The sequence below is a fragment of the Trachinotus anak genome, unplaced genomic scaffold, assembly GCF_046630095.1.
Source record: "Trachinotus anak isolate AG129_WGS33_773 ecotype Australia unplaced genomic scaffold, CSIRO_AGI_Tana_v1 ptg000011l, whole genome shotgun sequence".
Taxonomy (NCBI): Eukaryota; Metazoa; Chordata; class Actinopteri; order Carangiformes; family Carangidae; genus Trachinotus; species Trachinotus anak.
In genome coordinates, this window is record NW_027273862.1 from 18,277,650 (window position 1) to 18,298,333 (window position 20,684).

General features: G+C 39.5%; 1 protein-coding gene across 14 annotated transcripts in view; it reads left to right on the forward strand.

Moving 5' to 3' along the window:
* Positions 1–20,684, forward strand: part of tjp1a (tight junction protein 1a) — a 115,761-nt gene that overhangs the window by 41,072 nt on the left and 54,005 nt on the right. The window contains exon 1 of one of the 14 annotated variants that reach the window (XM_071488606.1): positions 12,630–12,925. The exons of the other annotated variants lie outside the window; for them this stretch is intronic. Coding sequence (XP_071344707.1) covers positions 12,911–12,925 — 15 coding nt within the window. The 5' untranslated portion in view covers positions 12,630–12,910. Of the gene's footprint in view, positions 1–12,629; positions 12,926–20,684 lie in introns of those variants that run through there. 14 annotated transcript variants of the gene reach the window in all.

The following is a 20,684-nucleotide window of genomic DNA, read 5'->3' on the forward strand; positions in this document are numbered from 1 at the left end:
TGCATTCACACAGCTTGGAAACTATGGTTTTTCATAAAGCTCAGATATGTCCGGTGTGGTGCTTGCTAATATGAATGCCTCACATCAGCCAGAGATCATTGTTGAATAATTTAGAGTAACTAAACCCACATTTAATGGATGTAGTGTTATATTGTCAGTGGACGATATTTTTAACTCTCACACAGAAACAGCAACAGTCTTAAATTGTCAGATGGAGTTAACGCTCTCAAGTGGGGAACCTTTCCCATCTCTACCAGCAATCCCATGTCTTGTGAATGTGGCTTTAATGTGGGTCAAAATAATTTTTGAGTAGTTTTAAATCAAAATCCCCCTCTGTTCTCTTTGGATACAACATGAAAAATACTTCGGATGACTCATCCTAAACTGGGGGACGGGTGCATGAATGTATCCAATCGTATCCAATTTTTCATTTTAATAAAATAAACAAATTTATTCATTTCACTCTTATCATCCCCCTTCCTGATCCAACAACCCAGGTGAAGGAGTTGTGTGCGGAGGTCACCAGCCCTCTACAGCTTTGTACCACACTGAATTCACTGTCAGGAAACATAAACATAGGTCTTTGAAAGCATTTCAACAAACAGCTGATGCTGTTGTTTTCCTGGTGAGCCCAGTTTCTTATTTTACTCTCCAGACATTTCTGTGATCACACATCTTGGATGCTAATTTGGTATCCTTCTCATATTAGTACTGTACAGTGTAAAGGCAAGTTACCTGTCAAAGCAAACTGAGAGTGAATTTTAGCATCTTGATCTGAATGTGTTCCACCGTGGTCCTGTTTTTTTTGGGATTATTATGTTTGGTTAATTTTTTTGTACAGGTGGATGCATAATATTTCACTCAAATATACCGCATAAGCATGATGAAGGACTGTGTGACATCATTACTCGTTCCCCTACTCATCCCATCCCTCAACCCAATCTTCAAAACCCTCCCACTGACCCCATCATCGAAGGACAAAAATATGATAAAAAGAAATTGAATAGGCAGATATGTGTATCTCTCACTATCTACAGATTTATCTGCACACAGACTCTTATATGGCCACAGACGTGCACCAAAGCACCAATAGTTTTCTTCATATGTACTTACACACACATACCATACATCTGTGTATTTACAGCATCTGCAAAAAAAACAATTACATGCTGTAAACCTTTATGTATGCAGACAAACAGGCATACCTACATATTACTGCTGTGTGCATGTACAACAGAAAGCCAATGTATAAACATAAATCCACTAAAACTGCATACAACACAGTACTTTACATGTTATTCCCAACACATCTACTCGTGCATAGGCATGTGTACATGTACCTTGGAAGGAGGGAAAATGGGGCTAGTGAAATAAGATGAAAGGGTTAAGAAATAAATACTCTTAGTCCTATTTGGTTCCTCAGCAGAGATAAAAAGAAAACAAAAAACAGACTGAACGCTATTGCAGATGGCCTACAATGTTTTTTAATGTGACCACAGCTGGATGTCTTGTTAATTGGTCGAATTCAGAATAAAAAACCACAAAAAAACAAGAACCAAGGGAATAAAGAACAAAAGTAAAATCGATACTACTGCGAACTTGCAATGTAAGCACTGAGATTTCTACAGGTAAATGTCCATTTAAACCATTGAAATGTGTGGTGATGCTCATTCATTTGAATGAAAAAAGGCATCAAAACTTATACAAACAAGCAAGTGGTCAGTACCAAAAGTAGAGCTCAAATAGAGCATGTAGTTAGATTTAATTGAATAGCAGTTGTCCATTTCAGTGATCTCTGTTTATGAAACTTTCTTATGAAATACCAAATGAGGAATAATTTGTTTCAGAGACAGTGTCTGTGGACACTGAGCATACTTATTCACATACTTGGTGGTGAGGCAGACATCTTGCTTTTCTGCTGGGTTGGTGGGTCCAAACCAAAGGTGGCAAACACTCAAACAGTGACTGACAGAGAGAGTGGAAAAGAGAGATTACAAAACCGAGTGATGAATGTGAGGGAGGAGTGGCGGTTATGACATACATGGGCCATGTGAGGGATGAGAGAATGGTTTGACAGCAGGGTCCAGGATGTTCCCATTAGATGAATATATTTTCCCTGGATAGACAGGAGGCTCCACAGACACCTTATAACTCACTCTCTTCATCCCTTGTTCTCAAGTCACAACAGGAAAAAATTGCCTTCCACATACAAGTCGTTTATCTTACCTGAGTTGAAACAGGTCACTGGAAACTTGAAATTGTCTTCGGCCTCTGGGTGGGTGGTTCTGGACCAGGCGTGGCATAACAGCAGCAACAGTGGTCATTTGTGAACAAATGATTAAACCTACAGTGACAACAGCGTTAAGCCTCTGGGATCATCATGTTCATCATCCGTGTGGGAAATTAACACCAGACATCAGTGAATCACTGCTGCGCTTGTAATTTGTATCAGTCCACCTGTTACTGCTTAAGAAGGTAACAAGGCATATACTATATACTGTGCATGTATATAAAAAGTCAATCTTGAAATTCTACAGATATCATGGATGCTAATGAAGAGTCTGTTAGTCTGTTTAATGTCATTTAATTCATATCACTGCATTATGTGGTGAGCATGAATATGCATGCATCTGTGTTTATTGCATATGAGACTGAACTATGAAAGCAGTCAGGTCTCTCGGCAGGTTGTTATTACTGTTCTGCACACACACACAAACACACAGGCATACACCACACAAATACACACTCACAGTGAGGCTCTGGATATAATCTTAGTAGATATATGATGCAATAAAGAGAAAGTCAGCGGGCAGCATCTGACTGAGACTTTGTTTTTACTGTCCTCTGGGGGCAGCACTAATACATTTATGATTGACATCACATGAATTCAAAGACAGGCATGTTGTATATGATGCTGTATTTATGTTATTAGTATTGATTTTATAATCACGTTTGTTCCACTGTTGAACAGAAAAAAAACATCAAAGTAGCCAAAAAAAAAGAGTGTTGTCACTTTCAGTTACGGTACAGTTTTGCTGAAAAACAAAATGCTAACAGGTTTTCGGTTGTGCCATCAACAAACATCAACAATACGTTTTCATATTTTACTCAGTACTATTACAACTACTGTGTCTACCATTTCTATTTCTACCAGTTGTGGAAAATAACTAAGAACATTTACTCAAGCACTGTGCTCAAGTACATTTTTTAAAAATACGTTACCTGACATTTTTCTTTTTCGTACTGCTTTATATTTCTACTCCACTACATATCCCTGAGAAATATTGTACTTGCGTGTATTTGTCAGCTGTAGTTACTTTGCTGATTAAGATTTTACAAATACATGTGCTGAGTTTATAAAATATTACACATTGTGACAGATTTAACCATCCAACAGTGTATAATTTAGTTAAACTTTCAACAGGTACAATATTTAACTGCTGCTCACACATGAATGTATAAGCAAAAAAAATCCACGTAGTATATTATATTATAAATCTGACAGGATCCATTCCGCAAGATAAATAGTACTTTTACTTTTACACATTTTGCTGTCAATATTTAAGTACTTTAAAGTAGTTCTGCATTTTGTTATTGTGTGTTTAACTTGAACAAAAAAGCTTAATATTTATTCCACCAATTCCTACTAATCCTATTACTATAATAATGATGATGATGATGATAATAGCAATACTAAGAAATTCAAAAAGTTAAAGTTGCATAAAGTACAGGAATAGCAAGGTAAAATAAAGGCCATGGTTTGCAGTCATGTTGACATTCCTCTGTGTACTTTTCACTTGTCAGTTTATGTTACTTTTTCAGCTCATGGTGTTTGATCACTTCTGCGGGTGATGGCCTCACGCCTGCCATGCAGGATGGCCGATGAAGCCCCTCGTTAATTGCACTCGCCATTAATCAACAGCAAATCTATAGGCTATGGCTTTCAGGTTCCCTATGGCTTTGATTTTGATCGGAGTGATTCATTAGCTGTTTAAATACACAGGGCCCTCTGCATAATGACATGCTCTCTGCCCCTCATGGTAGCTCATCCCGCGGCACTATGCATCTGTAATGTCAGGGAGGAAGGGCAGGCAGGATCAATGCTGGTTCTATAGATAGATGACGCAATGATCTATGACATCCATAGCAACAGCCTGTAAGTGAGAGGGCCTCATTTAACACAGGGTCATATGGAACAGTTCGCATGAAATTAAATTAAATGAATCAATCACTCTTGGTTTGCAGGGTGTGTATGAGCGTGCTGTTTGTGTGAGATCTTCGGAGAAATGGCTGAAGGGATGCCTGACTGCATACATTGCTGGAAGTGTGTCTTCATATTAGTATGTCCAACGGTCTGCTGTCCTCTGTGTGATATTGATTGGTCGCATTAGGGAGTCTGCAGGTCAGCATTTCTCAAATGGGGGACAGAAGAAGAGCAGGATGGAGGAGGGCAGAGAGGAGGCATGGTGGAATTACTAGAGGGCATGAGCAGATAGGATGAGTAAAGAAAGGAGGAGACCGACAAAGAGTGATGGAAGGACAGAAAATTAAAAGAGAGGTGAATGATGAATGATATATTGATTGAAAAAAAGTAGTGGTATTGATGTCGTTTCGCTCACATGACCACAAGCTCAGCCCCACCCGATCCCTACCCTATGGTATTGATTTAATGTGCTTCAGATGGATGAAGATGACCTATGGTTCTCGCCTTCATGCTCTTTGTTTACGTGTTTGTTTACAGTATATTAATAGTCTTTTTCGCTCACCACTACATTGGTAACTGTCAATACTGAATAAATAACTTTAAGGACTGTACCTTCCCTGTGATGTTTAGTTTACAGAGGAAGAGCATTAATTTTATTGATCTAATCAGACCAGCTGACATGACAGTGCTCTCAGTGGCTCACAATATAGCCCTGTGTTGTTTTCCTGTGGGATACCAATGTTTCCACTAACTCTGTTCAGGGTCCTTTTGCCAGAAAAGCTTTAATTTAGTCATGGTAACATGTAATTCTCTTATTAAACACTTAGTAGTCATTTTCAGCCTCAGCAACTGACAGTGTTTCCTCACTGACCTTCAGTAGGTGTGGTGTTTTGATGTAATTTTAGCTTTGCTTTCACATCCGTCTCTGTGTTGTCCCAGCTCCATTTCTAGTCTCAGTGCTGAAATGTTTTGCTCTGAATAATTCATCACGCTTAAAAGCAATCACAACACCTTGTAGTCTTGAGTTAAATTAAGCTAAATGGCCTTAAAATTTTCCATTTTCTGTGACAGTGGGTTTTTTTTTAATTTTTTATCTTATTTCTTGGCTGGTTTGTGCACTGTGACTTAAACCCTGTCGTGCCAGTTGTGAACATACAGTCGACGGCTCATGCAGAAGATGTGTTGGATTATAAAAGAGAAGATTGGGTTAATTTATGGCGTTCATTTCGTACCACGTGGCAGCAGCAGCCTTGTGTAACGAGTTGGGATGGATTCTCGGAAGCTCAAAATTTAGGCCCCCCTCCTCTGTTTCCATGGCAACACAATTAATTTGCCCTGGGTGTGGGAGGTTAGGGTTAAAGCAATGTAAATGGGCAGTTTTTATGTTGAGAGAGCACAGAGAGAAACCAGGCTGAAGTGTGCAGTTCTGTCAAAAGGTTCTTCATTTATTTATTGTATTTTTATTTTTATTTATTTTTATTATTTTTGTATTTATTATTATTTTTTTTTGTGATTCAGTTGGTAAAACATCTGCGTTTTGTTGTAGCTGTGGTAGAGAGCTTATTTTCTCCTCCTCCATTGATGTTGGGCTCAAATTACTTGCTATATTTGCATCAAGGGTGTGACATATATACAAAGAATATTTGTTATTTAGCCACCATATATTGAACACGTGTTTAGGGCTTCAACTAACGGTTATTATCAGTATCAATTAATCTATAAATTATTTTCTTTATTATAATTAGTTAATTGTTTTGTCCATGAAATGTCAGAAATGTGTGAAAAACATCTGTTATGATTTCCAGTTGCCCAGTGTATCATGTCCCCACAATCCTCACATTTGAGAAGCTGCAACCAGCAAATATTTAGCATCTTTGACTAAAAGAACTACTAAAATGATCATTTGACTAACGAAATAGTTGCCTGTTGATTGACTAATTGATTAATGGTCTAACTGTAACAGCTCTTCGTATATTATGATTAAATGCAATATAATATTATAATTTTGCCATCTCAATTTACCACACTTAGGATCATCAGTGTGATTGATAGTGTGGTTGTGAAAGACAACTTAAGTTCAGTCAGTTCTGCGTTTATATTACCAGAGAGAAGGGATTCAAAGGAAAGCAGCATCGTCCACACAGTGTAAGTGCTGTCATTTAGAAAGAAAGGTTTCATCCATTAAGTTAGATTAATTAATCATGAAAAACTGCATCTTCATACTCTGTCCACGGGCTAACAATCAATAAAGGAGTCAAACTGCAAACACCAGAGACAATATAACTTCATTAACTGATGAAAACATATACATAGAAATGTAAGGTCTATAGACTACATTAGAAATCCCTGGACAGGTAAAGCAATTCTTTTTGTATTGAATATTCTGTATGACTTTTTGTTTAAGGTGATAATTTTAGTAAGAAATTAAAGTTCTAGTTTGTATGGGACAGTTGTACAAGTTGTTTATATACCTCACAATCCTTCCACATTTTTTAAACTTCTTTTGTTGAAAAATATTAGTACCACCAATATTCTTCTTATTAAACCATCCAATGAAACATTATAGTGACCATGTATCTATCAATGGTTTTGTGTCCTCACCACTTCATGAAGCAGCATTACAGATTCCAGTTCAGTGTTTAATATCACAAAATATTTATACAAAGTATTATCTTTTGATGAATGAAGCTGCTATTTGAGAAGGGCATAGGTTTCGTGTTAGAAAGAAGATATAAATGAAATCTCTTCTGCCACTGAGAGCTTTGACTTATTCGGACTGGCTGCATGTCCCATATCTAAACAGATGTTCTCAAAATAAAAAAAACAGACAAACAAGCAATTTAGATTAATAAAAACAGATAACGCGGGGGAATAAACTAAAAATAATGAGCAAAGAAGCTATATACAGAGGAAAACATATAACTGCACATGTTAGATCTGACATATAAATGACATATTAATAAATGAGTTATTTTCTGTGTTGTAGCAACGTTACTGAGCTGAAGATATGTTGAGGAAATCTTTGTTCTGTCTTAGTCATCTTGAAATGTCATCAGTTTTTTACCTTCTACTCATCTGATGATCGTCATCGTAGAAGTGCAGACTGTAGTGTCACCTCTGTACTTCATTTTACTGCCTGTGAATGTTGCCCTCTTTCAACAATGTCAGTCTCCACAGTGCTGCAGGTGTACAGAAAGATCTCTCTATCTCTAGCCCTTCCCTCCATGCAGGCACCTCCAGGGGCTCTCATTTCATGTTTGACTTTTATTTTCCCTCTCAACTAAATTGACCACCAGAAATGTGAAACTCCGTAAAGTGAGACGCCCCTGGGGAAGTCATGATGCCAACCTGCAACCTGGCTTTGTGGCGTCTGTCTGCAGAGAGAAGTAAAGCAAGTGATGAAAAAAAACAAAAAAAACAAGAGGAAATGGGTTAATCAGAGCCGACGGGTGCATGGAGATGTGTGTGTGTTTGTGTGTGTGTGCGTGCCTCTGTCTTTCTGTCCATCACTGCATGTGTGTGTCTTTGTCTGTCTTTGTGTGCGCGTGCCTCAGGAAGACTGCTAGTTCAGAGACGGGGGGGCTCTCAGGATGGATTCGTCAGAAGCCAGGGGCTGTGCTGTGCACCATTAGGATCAAGGTTGCTATTTCAGGATGCTACCTGCTGAGGGATGTACTCTGCTCACAGTTTTGATGGCCCCTCCGCCCAAGTCCATTAAACAAGGCAGAGATGGCCTGTGCCGCTGCTGAGTAACTGGGATAGGACCTATTTTCACAAACTGACCAGTTATTTTAGTTCAGATATTTATATGTTTATGACATCAATTGAAATTTAATTTATCCCTTACTATATCATTGATTTCCAACAGGTCTGATTACAACAGTGACATTTGATAGACTTTTGTTCTTAAGTCTTCATTTGAGATGTGACGAATAACAACAGTACATAGAGTGAAGCTGCCGTTTCTTGATTGATGAATAAATGATCTATCACTTTGTCGCAGACTCACAAGATCTTGGTCAAAAATGCCCTTAAACTCTGCAGATAATGTGGCAACTGATGTGTGAGTTTTTAAATGAGTGTATGTTAGGGCAGGAAAGTATGTGTTTCTGTGTGTGTGTGTGTGTTTGTGTGTGTGTCTGTGTGTTTGTGAGTTTCTTCAAGGAAAATGAGTCAGCATCTTTTGCTGATTGACTTCTACTGCGCAGGGACACAAATTAATCTCTGTGGCCTTTGGGGTGAAAAGGTCACATCCAGTTAAAAATAAGCTTCAAATTTATGATACATATGTTTAAACAACTATGAAACAGTTTGAATCATTGCTTTAATCATTAGATTTTTTTTTTACTTAAAGAAAAGATACGCATTCGTCCTAAATATGTGTTTTATATTGATTTTCTGGATTGAATACATTTATAGTATAGTATAAGTATAGTATATGGTAACACTTTAAGTTTCCCTATTCAGCATTTGTAAGCAGTATATTGACATTTAATAATACATTCATAGCATACAGCTTATGGCACATTGTAATGTAGTCATAAGCAAATATAATCACATTTGTAATGCACTGTATTATCAGCAATTAAAATGTCTCCTATGCAGATATATTTTATCACATTATTATTACTACTGTGTTTTACTATATTGTCATTCATCATTTGTTTATAGCCTCCACTTATCAGGGCCCACAGGAGGAGTTAAGTTGACAAATATATTAAATAATAACATTTATCTGCTTACAACTACACACCTAGTGTCACATAAAGAATTGATTAAATGTTTACTGCTCCTCTAAATGCTGGATAGGGTGACTTGCAGTGTTATTAGTTTTATAATCACCTTATCTTCATGTGCCAAACAAGCATCTCCAAGCCCCATAAAAAACACCATTTTGTATCTGCCATTTCTTTCCATTGTTTTCATAACTACCATGCATGGGCTACAAGAAGCGCTTACCCTTACACTACTGTGCAGTACACCTGTGTGGCCACTAACAGTGCTTTTGCCACGCTGACAGAGACTTAGCAAGCACTGAACCCCCTCTCCAGTCAACCTGTCTGAAAGCTGGGCCAGTGAGAGCTTTTATCCTGCAGAGGGCAGCCTTTCACTACTAACCATTTAACACTGCCCCTGAGCAGACCATGGACCTCCTCAGTCTCCATTTTAACTGTCTGAATGGAGGATAGTTTTGCTCTCAAGTATAAGTGTATATATATTTCATATGTCACACACATGTCTTCACGCTCTTGCACACTTTTCATATCTCTAGCATATGTTTGAAAATGTTTCCAAGCAGTTAGTGAACTGATGTTCACACGAGGAGAGAAACAAAGGGAGTGGATGGTAAAGATGAATCAGATAGATAAAAGCAGACTCACTGTCAACTGAGCTTCCATCAGTCATGAGTCAAAAGAAGGTGGATCTCTGCCCTTTTTATGGACCTTTGAACATTAATATGAGCAGCATATGTGCTGAATTTCTACAGTCACTGAATTGAAGTAAGCAACCACATTTATTTCATATGTGTACTAAATATGTATATTCCACTGTTTGCTATTTCAAAGTAAAACTTGTGTCATCTCTCGTGCAGATGCCTGTGTTACTGTGTCTGCCTGTGACTTAAGGGGCAAAGCAGATGCCAGAAAATTTAATTAACTGAAATTGACATTCCAGAAAAGCCCACTGGGGATCTTGCTGCCAAGCAGAGTGGCAGATCTGTGCAGCATCATAGAATCAGAGAGTGAAAAAGAGAGAGATGGGCACAGATTCATCTGCAAAGCGAATATTTGCAAGTATAACTATTTTAACATCATATCTTTTCTACTGGCTGATAGGAAGTAACTGTAAAATCTGTTTTTAGCTTTAAAATAAGCCGCTGTGGTTGCAGGTTTAATGCTGAATGCTGTTGTTTGAGCCAAACATTGGCTTGACCCCTTGAAATGAAAGTGTAAGAGATGGTTGTACAGGGAGCAGCTGAAGAAGAATGCATGGACAATGAGTACAAAATGTTCCAATGTTTTGTTCTTGTTCTTGTTGATGAAACAGAAAAGGGAGATGTGAACTCCCCAGCATGCCTGATCATATTTATGAGGTGGTGTCAAGTTTTAGGTGGAGATATTTCATTAAAAATGAGAGTGGGGGCAGAGAGAAGAGCAGCGGGGGATGACTGATCAGTCAGGTGATAGGGATTTTGTCATCCATGGGTCAGCGCCTTTTCTTAGAGCCTGCCAGAATGCTAAAAGACAAAAACAATGCCTCTGTTCTGTCCTATTTCTATTCTATTGCCCATGTATCTTACCCATTTTCTACCTCTATGTCGCCTCTGTTGAACATTGAATGTAGTCTGCCTGGTTCCATCTATATAAGCTCGCAATCCAGTCGGACTGCAAAGAATAAAGGTGGTCTTTTTTTAAAAAAAAAACCCACCTAGCTTTGACTAAAGCATTGTCAGAGGAGCCCGATTCCGTGAGTCACCCTCAGACAGTATATATTTCAGGCTCATTTTCAGTTGAAGCTCCCTCTGAGCCTCAGTGACGTTGCCAGCAGATTAACTGTCCGCATAGCCCTGTATCCCTTGTTATTTCTCCTGCTTGTTTTCTTTTAATAAAGCTGGCTGGCCTCCTTAGTCCTGAAGCAGGCTGGCAGACAGACAGGCAGACAAGAAGCCTAGCTGGTGGGCAGGAACAACAGTAAGGGACGGTGTGGTGGTAGACAGAGTGGGCAGAGAGCGAGACGTGTTGAGTGGCCGCTGGAGAAGGTCACAATACTACAAACCTCTGTTTGGTGCAGTCACAGGGAACGTGACATCTCTGTCTGTGACGTTGTCGTGTTTGATCCTGTATTGTCCGTGTGAAGAGCTACATTCTTGTCAGACCGAGTGGCAGCGAGAAACACATTCATGTGTTTCCGCCGTTGTCAGGACCAAAACTGGTTGGAAGGGGAAACGTTAACTGCTTTTGACTCCGCCACTACTAAATCAAGTGGTCACAAACTTAATGAAATTAAAACTGTTTCAGTTTGAAGAAATTCTAATCTCATTTCCCAAGGCTGATAATTAATAGCCTGCATGGTTGCAACAGTTGTAAGCTTGTGGCCCCAGATGTCGTTGCTCATTCGAGGCAGCTGGATGTATCGGTGACACCCCCACTGCCCCACCAAGCCCCACCTCTCTAATGCCACCTCAGTCATCCTTGCTGCTGATGGTTTATCCCTAATGGTGACCCATAAATAAAGCAGCAACCAATGGAGAGAATTGATTTCCAGAAGCACGGAGGAGTGGTGGAGATTTATGCTCCGAGTCGGACCCGGCTGCAGTGCAGTATATCACTCTTTCTGATATGTTTTGCCCTTCATCTTTTTTTCCAGGCCATCACTCTGCCTCTGAGTGTACGGAGAGAACAGAGTGTTCCCCTCCTTTTTTTGAGATTATAACATTTGCCAAATCTCTTTCTTTTTTTCCCTTTGATCTTTGATCTCCTGGTTTATCTTCTCGTTTTATTTGCCCATATGCTCTGCTCACCTGGCCTGTAGCGGCTTTACTTTTCTCTCTGCTCTGTCTCTCTGCTCAGTGTCTCACAAACACACCTTTTAGTTGTCAAAGGGAAATTGAGCAGACTCTAACAGACAGGCCTCTGACACTGGAAATCGCTTTATTTTGTTGATTTTCTGTTCGAGTGGTTTAGGCTACAGATCAGAGAAGTCTTCGAGTCAAAGTAGCGCTTCTTCGTCAGCCTCAGCCTTATATCATAGAACAAGACATTCCTAAACATTATTTTGATAATTACTAAGTAAAATGTTATCATGAAGCACATTTTTTATCTCTGTCTTGCTGGGTTCCTCGACATTTTATCGCTGGGATCCTAAGTACATTGATCTGATCTGTCTAATCTGCATGTTCAAAAGATCCCATCATTTCCTATAATCCAGTTCTCTGATTCTCTTACATAGTTAATCCAACTACACAGCTACATATGGACAGGCTTGCTTCAGATTTGCACATTGTATGGCAGATGTTCTCCCTGCTTGTGGGTGTGTATGAGAGCGCCTGTGTGCATGCACATGTGCTGGTCCATCCTGCTGTGGGCACCCAGGTGCTTCAAGCACCAGGAGCCATAACAGACCTGAGTTTATTAATGCTGTTAATTTCCTCTTGTCTGTTTGCCTCTGGCTGCTCGGCTCTTCAGTCCAACATTCCACACACTCCGCTGGAATTAAGGGAGAGGCCTGCAGCGAGGCAGGGAACGAGCTCAGGAATGTCTCTGTTATCACAGGGCAAGAGGACGGAGGGAGGAAGGGAGCAGGAGGTCGGGCCAGAGGGCCCCACCGTGGTTAGGTTGACTTTAGTCAGGGATGCTGGAGTTGTAGGAGTTTCCATCATCAAAGCTTTGATCACTTTGCTCAGCTGGGCCCATGGCCCCTGGCCCAATCAGAACACATAGGAATCTAATTTTAGAGCTGCCGCTTTTTAAATCAATATCTCCACTGCTATCAGTGGCAGTGTCATGTAGATTATCTCACGGCATTCACAGATGTCACACCAGGTTGGCTCTGCTCTCAGTCTACAGTGTGTGCTGCTGAGGATCATCCGCTCACACAGGCAAATGCACTGACTTGCATACTGCTCGTGCTTGCGGAGGGACACATGCATGGGCAACAGCATCCCTCTGGGTTAACCGTAGCTGGAGTCAGACCGTGTGCAGGCATATGCACGCATGTGTGGTGAGTGAACAAGAGAATTGGTTTGATAATGTATTATGAGCACAGAGCTAATCAAATGTCATTTTTTGGAAGGTTACAGTTAAGCAGTGTGGTTTGCTTTTGCCAGCTTGATATATTATTTGTTGGTGTTTGATGTTAATATGTTTAATTCATGCCGGTCATATCGTAATGTTAAGCTGAAAGTAGATGTTTTTTGATGGTAGATGTTTATTGCAACACTGGAGGATATTTCATTTTTGTTGATCACTCTGAACAATTATTACAAACAAGCATTTGTTAGTGTATATCAGCAGTTTGAACTGTGTGAGGTAACTTAAACTCACTATGCTGTTATTAAGTTAGTGTTTTGTGTGTTGATTTGCATCATCTGACAGTCATCGTTTTCAGTCAACTGTATTTTGGGCTTTGGTGATGGCAGTAAATTACATGTGGAGAAAAGAATGGATGGATGGAAGCAGAGTGTTTACACACTAATGAATCCAGTGAAAATAAAGACAGATATTTCAGGGTGGTGAGATAAAACCACAACGTTTTCTAAAATGTATTGTCTAATAAATTCAGTCAGTGAGAGAATTTATGAATCTTAACTTTAAAATGTCTTTTAACCACTGGCAGCGATTTGGCGTCAGAGCTTTGGTGACTCACTGGTTGTCAGCAATCTCGTCTCGCCGCCAGAAAATCCTGGGGCATCTTTTTATGTTCTGTTTTGTTGTTCTGTTGTCATGCTCCTCCATGATTGCATTGGTTTTTTGTTGACATTTTAGAATCCTTCCACCCCAAAGACATGCAGACCATGTCCCTACCAGTCCCTGAACTGGAGCTGGATCCTGGGCTCTGCACTGTGGCTGCCCACTGCCCTTAAATAGGATAGGGCAGATGCAGAGGACACATTTCTCCACAGTAATCAAAAAATATAGAAAATACAATTTAACTGACATTAATCCAAATGTCAGTGTCTCTTACTAAGCTTTAACCTAATGGTTTTATGTTGGACTTTGCCGCTGCTATTCACAGTTTTTTATAATGCAAGCAAATGCATCACTTAGCATGAAGATAATGCATAATGTTTTTCTCACAGGCAGTTCGGTTCTATACAGCTTCTATGTAATGCCTGCAGATGAGTGTTTCAGTGCAAACTTCCAATGAAGGGATTTCAGTGTGAAATCCTTTTAATCTTGTCCATGCATAATGTGGTGTAGCTTATATATAGATACAAAGGGAATTATATTCATCCTTTTACGATTCCTGCTGTAGATTTGAGACAAGTATTACCATGGTATTTTTGAGACACCTGAATATTATCTGCGGTAATAATTTTTTCTTTCAAAGTGGATTACATTGTGCTGAATATAACTGAACTTACAGCAAAACAAGGGAAAGTCACATGAAACACGTTACAATAGCCAGCATGCTGCATACTATGAAAATATATTTTTCCAGGGTTAACTGCTGTGATTTAAATATTTTCTGGTATACAATGCTGTTGTCCTGCAGAGCCCTAGTGTGTCATACAGTCTGACCTTCCTGCGGGACTGCTGCTCTTGCATATTACACACTGACTAACAGCATGACAACAGAACTAATCACAGCCTTGTAGCTGTGGTCTGCATAATGTTCCCTATGATACACTCTAATTAAAGATATGCATGTTCCATTAGTTGCACACGGGGATGGACAGCAGTGAGACCATATGGTTTTTAGGTTCCTTATATTTTGTGGCTGTGAATTTTGTCTAGGAAAATCCAAGGTAATAGCAGAATTAGAATCACTAATAAAGTCTCATTGTTTTGTTTAAACATTTTAACAATAATTTTATGTTGAAGAACAATTCATGTTCAAAATGTCAGCTTTTATTGGACTGAAAATGTGTATTTGCGTTTATCTCTAAATTTCTACCGGTTTGTACCTAACTACAACAAACCAGTCTTTCTCTGTGGTTTTTAACATTGTGTGTGTGATAACTGTAATCTGAACAAGAAAGGCTTTTTCAGCTTTGTCCTGCGTGGTTGACTTTGGCTCAGCCCAGCAGTGTATAAAACCTAGAATATCACTGATAGCAGAACTGAGCTGGCTTGACTGCTTTGAATAAACATCAGCAGAACAGTAGCGCAGTGTTAAAGTGTTTTTTTACTGTCTTTCCCTGATGATGTTGTCCCATAAGTGCTGTTTCCATATGTTTACTGTACATGTCACATGGTTAGGGCAGTGGCACTAGTTCAACTGAGCGGGCCTCAGGTGATACAAGAGCTGTAGGCAAACAGAGGCAGATAACATCTCTACACAAAGTGCTGTGCCCTGTTGGTGCAGCAAAGGCAAATCTAACATACTACCCCTGTGTTTAATTTTTTGTTGATTTATTTTTTATTTTAGTTTTTATTAGAAAAAAAAAAAGAGACAATGACGAGAGGCAAATGGCATGTAACAAACATTAAAGTTGAATCTGAACACATTATATCCCTGCCAGTGTTTTGTCTTGTAATCTCAAGGCTAAAACAATTTTTTTATTTTGGTTTGATTCCATTCACACTGTCATGTTGTCTGGACATGCACGTAGGGAGCGAGTTGCTCAATAACATCTCAGCATTCGTCCTTTTGTAACTTAAGTTTTGTCTGTCAAACAAATCTAACCAACAATGATCCCTGCTGCTTTAAAAGTCTAAAAATCAAGCCTACACCCTTGCATCTCCCTGCCTGGCATGCAGGAATGGTTTGAATGAACACTTTCAGTCTCGTCTCACGTATGAGCTCATAGGAACTGTCTATATGCTGTAGAATAGGGCACTGTAAATCCCTGCCCACTGCCCAGCTCAGTCCTGACCCAGCTCAGGCCCCACAGTGCCCACCCCGAGAGGGGTGGCTTAGACTGGCTTTTAGGTCCGCTCCCTTTCTGCTGAGTTCATCAGGCTGGTCCTTTGAGCAGGGAGCCAGCCCACTGCCTTGTGGCTCTTTCTTTCTTTTCAGGAGACAAATGTGCTAAAACAGCACTCCATAATCACTTGGCATTAGGGGCTGTTGTATTGGGCATTAGTGGTTAGAATTGACCAGCGGGACGTTATAAAAATGAGTCTGACAAGAGAACACCAAAGCTGATGAGTCTGGATCCTGGCACTGGACAGCAAGGGGATTAGTCAGCTAACACACTGGCTGGGGTGTCTGCAGGGTCGGGTCCCATCGCATCTCATCACCACCAGGCTTGAAGCGGACCCTGTGGCTGCTGTGTCTCCATCCGCCTCTCTGGCTGACTGGGTCTGGTTCCCATCCTCCACGGCTTCTGCTTCCCCCACGCTACCAAAAACACAACATCATTTCCTCTTGTATGGGTTGTGATTTAATTGGAGGAGCATACACTGTCATAAACTTAGGACTGAAAGGGTTAAGTGGCAGTAAAAGAACCTGATTCAGCAGTTTCTTTAAATGTTTCTTTTGTTTCGCTTTCAGAGGGAAAAAGATAATGTGCGTTGAATGGTCTTGATTCAAGAAATACATTTATCTGCATATTTTTAACACACATTCAGCTGCATAGACTTTGTCTGGCTACTGAAACTCACACTGAAAGTGAGGTTTTTCGTTAAGTTGACTGAATGCACAGCAAGCTGTTCCACCGCTTCTTTTCTGCTTATTATCTACTGTCTCACATTCGGCATTTCAAAGGAGCCCAATGGTTTTCACTGACTGACCGTTCTCTGGTTTCATCTCTGAAATGATCTGCCAATATCTACAACTGTCTCCAGAAGTGAATTTACCTCAGTGAAATGTCAGTGAAATCGATTTTTGCAGAGTTAAAGCTGTTTTTGTCTGACTGGCACTTCTGAGCTTTAACTGTTCAGCCTCTCCTCTGGGGTGTAGAGTGCCTGTGCATGGTTCTCTGGAAGCTCCTGCTGTTTCCGCTCCTTTGCCCAGTGCAAGAGGCTTCATACTGCTGGAATGTAGCAGTAACAGGCAGTACCATGGGAAGAGTCACTGGCAGTGGGGGTGAGATGCATGTACTTTATTCAGGCCAATGCCGAGTTCACTGGACTTGAAACATTCCCTAATTCATCATAACTTTGTGGTACAATGTAGAGCAGTTTAGCTCAGCCCTTCTCTCTCTTATCTCATCTACTGGTGTCTCTTCTCTGCTCTGCTTTCCTTTCCTTTCTCCTTATTTTCTCTACCTTTCTCCATTTTCTCTCATCTTATCAACTCTTACCTAAAATTAAATTAAAACTCTTACCTTTTAAATTACATTATTCTTCCTTCTTTTCCCAAGCTGGCACATCTTTTTTTCACTGCTCTCCTTTCCTCCCCCTTTAATCCCTTTACCCTTTTCTCCTCTCTTTTATCTTCAGTCCTCTGCTCCGCTCTCATTTGCTGTTGCCTTATTTACTATTCCTTTTTCCCTGTCCTGTTCTTTCCTTTCCTTTCCCTTCCTTCCATCATTTTGTTTTTTTACGTCAGTATCAGTATGTCTTACGCTGTGGAGGATGTAGACTGCTAATCTCCACTACTGAAGCTATTCAGATTTTACACGTGTTTCTTTAGTGTTTTTAACCTGCTCTGGACCGTTACTGTCTGCAAAATGTTTAAATAGAGCTGAAGCATTTTATTGAACAAGCAACTTTTTGATGTTCCCAGCAAAACAATGTTGCAAAACATTCATCTGTTCCAGTTTCTCAACTGTGATTTAGATTTGCTGCTTTTCCTGTCTTTTGTTTGATATAAAACAATATTTTTAGGTTTAGACTGGACACATTTTATGGGCCAAACAGTCAATTAATTGATCAAGACAACAACTGGCACTTTAATCAATAGTGAGAATAATCGTTTGTTGCAGCCCCATATTAAAATCTGTTTACAGTAATATTGTACAGGTGTCTCATTTTACCTGTTCTATTCAGGTCTGAAATGTTGTCAGATTCAAAAACACAAAGAACACTCACATGGAATTATTCGATCTGTGAGAAATAAACTAGGTTGTGATTAGTTATCTTAACCAGGTTTCCACACTGCACAAACCGAAAACATTTATCAGTCTATGAAAAATGACTCTTCTGTTTGAGTCTTCTGTTTCTACGACTTTACAATTCTGTGTCTTCTCTTGTGATTACAAGTGACAATATCAGAACAAAATGCATTCAAACCAGTTTGTTCCTTTTTGGATAAACTGTACCTTTGATTCGTAACGGTGACAGTTTGAAACACTGTTTGAGCTCATTATCTAGAGAGAAGACTGACATGTTCATTAGGTAAATCTTTGAACAGTGGTCTTGAATGAATGGTTTCAAGATCCCGGCACAGCATGCTTTGTTCTTGTTTTTAATTGATTTATTTGGATCAAGCCTAATGCCCCTTTCACTCACAAATCTCATATATTAAATGTAAGATAATGAACAAACACACCACCCACAGTCATACCAGACTGTTAGTCAATATGTCATTACATGTGTATTTGCATAGACATCACTGTTAAATCTCACAACAGACAATAGGGTTGTTGTTACTGTAGCATTTACAGTGGAAACAGTGGAGATGACGTGGTGCAACTTTATAGGATTTCTTTTCTTTGCGTCACCTCATGGAAAGTTAAGACAACTTGTGTTACACAGTTAGTGTAAATAAGTCATTGTGCCTTAATCTATTCACACTAATATTACACAGTAAAAGAGGTATTAGGCCTTAACATACAACTGCATGCACAAACTCTGACACTGACGTTCTCGGGTATTGGGTGTTGCAGCTTTAAGTGAATGGTGATTGTTCTTGTTGGCTGGAACGCAACAGTGGGGCCAGTACGATAAACACAAATGTCACTGACTGGCTGACTGACTGAGTAATCAAGTGGTGGTCATTGGTCAGCCGAATGCCACGTGATTGAGTGACAAGGTTACACCACTGGCCCGCCAGCTGAGTGTGGGAGTTTCCCCATTGGTTGTTGCTCTTTCAAAATGATTTAGTGGGAACATGCAGTGTTCACTATCCTAATACTTTCTGACTGCACTGTATTTCTATTCCACAGCTCTGGATTACAGAGTGAGATTGTGATTCATTATGATTGAGGAAGATAAGCTTTAAGGTTTCATCAGTGAACTTATATAGATTGTGTTTCTGCACTGTTGTTATAGCCTGAGCTGGACATTTACTGTAAGTGCTTCCAGACAGTTTAACTGCTGCTTTTATTGCACTCTCTCTTACTCTGTCTGAGGTGACACATAAACCCGTTACAAGTAACAGTGCAGCATAATTACTATATATTTCTCTGTGGCTGCCTAATGTGTGACTGATAATGTGTCTCTGCTCCTGGTGTATGTTTTATAGTTTTGTTTTTCTGTGTTGTACCAGGTGAGGTATTGCAGTACCTCAGAATCTCTACTTCACTGTTTCCTAAGCTATGTATGTAGAAAATACCTGACCATGCACCTCCTCGACTAACTTGAATACATACATGGGCTACATGGATACTGCAGGAATAAGGATTGGTCTGCTTTGGATGTTTTTGTAGCAGGCTGAGGAGAGGCTCATATTCATCCTATCAATCATGCCAGACATGTTATACATTTTAATGAAAGCAAGCTCTTGACAGATAACACAGATTGATGAAGTGCAGGAAAATAATGTGACCGATTCTTCTAAAAAGGCTCATTCTCCTAAAGTGGAGCACAGGTAAACATTGTCCAGAATTCATCAGCCAATTAGATTTGTACAGACTGTTTCAAAGTTTTCCAAGGCATATTTACAACAATACAGCTTTGGTGGTTTTGTTATAAATAAGAAATTAGTCCTTTTTTTTAAGCATTTATACTTACATATGTGTGATGTGAGACTTTCACTGATGCCTGCATCAAACACTACATTGCCACTTGCATAAGGTCCTCTCTCTGTGTCTTTCCTAACTCCCTCAGCTGTGAGTGTATGTAGAGCCACAACTAAAAGATTAAATTAACTTGCCTTTGTTCTGCATTCTGTAATCATTTAGCGTGTACAGTTATCTTGTCCAGCTCCTACAGATTGAAATATTACTGGTGCAAAAAACTTGAACTTGTCCTTTGAATGCTCTTTAACATATGAATTAGTATCTGATTATGTGAGAGGAGTTGTGTGGTCATGCTGCTGTCAGTTTGCACATATTTTTTCCACTTTGATGCACTTTTTTGTCACAGCTCCATTCATTACCCACAAGCACTTTTCCATCTCTTGACTTGCTTGAATATGTTCTCTTTTTGACCCTTGAGCTCACATGTTTTTCAAATCCAGCTGAGCATTGCAGGAAGCAGTGATAGTGTACAATCTTCAGTATTTAATGAAACACCACAGCAGCATTGTTTATGCTCAGTGATTTGAATTGAAATCAATTTAAAGTCAGACTAGTTTTAAAATTGCTGTTCCAGTTTTAAAAGAGACCATGAGAAATCTTCAGATTTCACATTAGAAATCATTCTTGCACTAAAATGACAGAGATAAAAAGATATCATAAGTCCACTTTACTTATTCTCACTCTTTCCTCCACATTGCTTATTTGTGCAGTAAGGTAACCCAGCAGGTTAAAATGATAGCAAAATATTTTCATGCACCCACCTGTCACTTAGAGTACCTTTGTGTAATTGGATGAATAAAAATCACATATAGGTGCAGCCTGGGTGCAAGTTATTTAACACATCCCTGTGATAACAATGGATTTGTCCCTCTTTTCTTTAAAGCTGAAAAGTTTCTTTTTTATGGTATGGAGATTTACTTGTTTTTTTGTATTAAGTGTTTTCTTCCTGGTTTTCTTATCAGTCCTAGA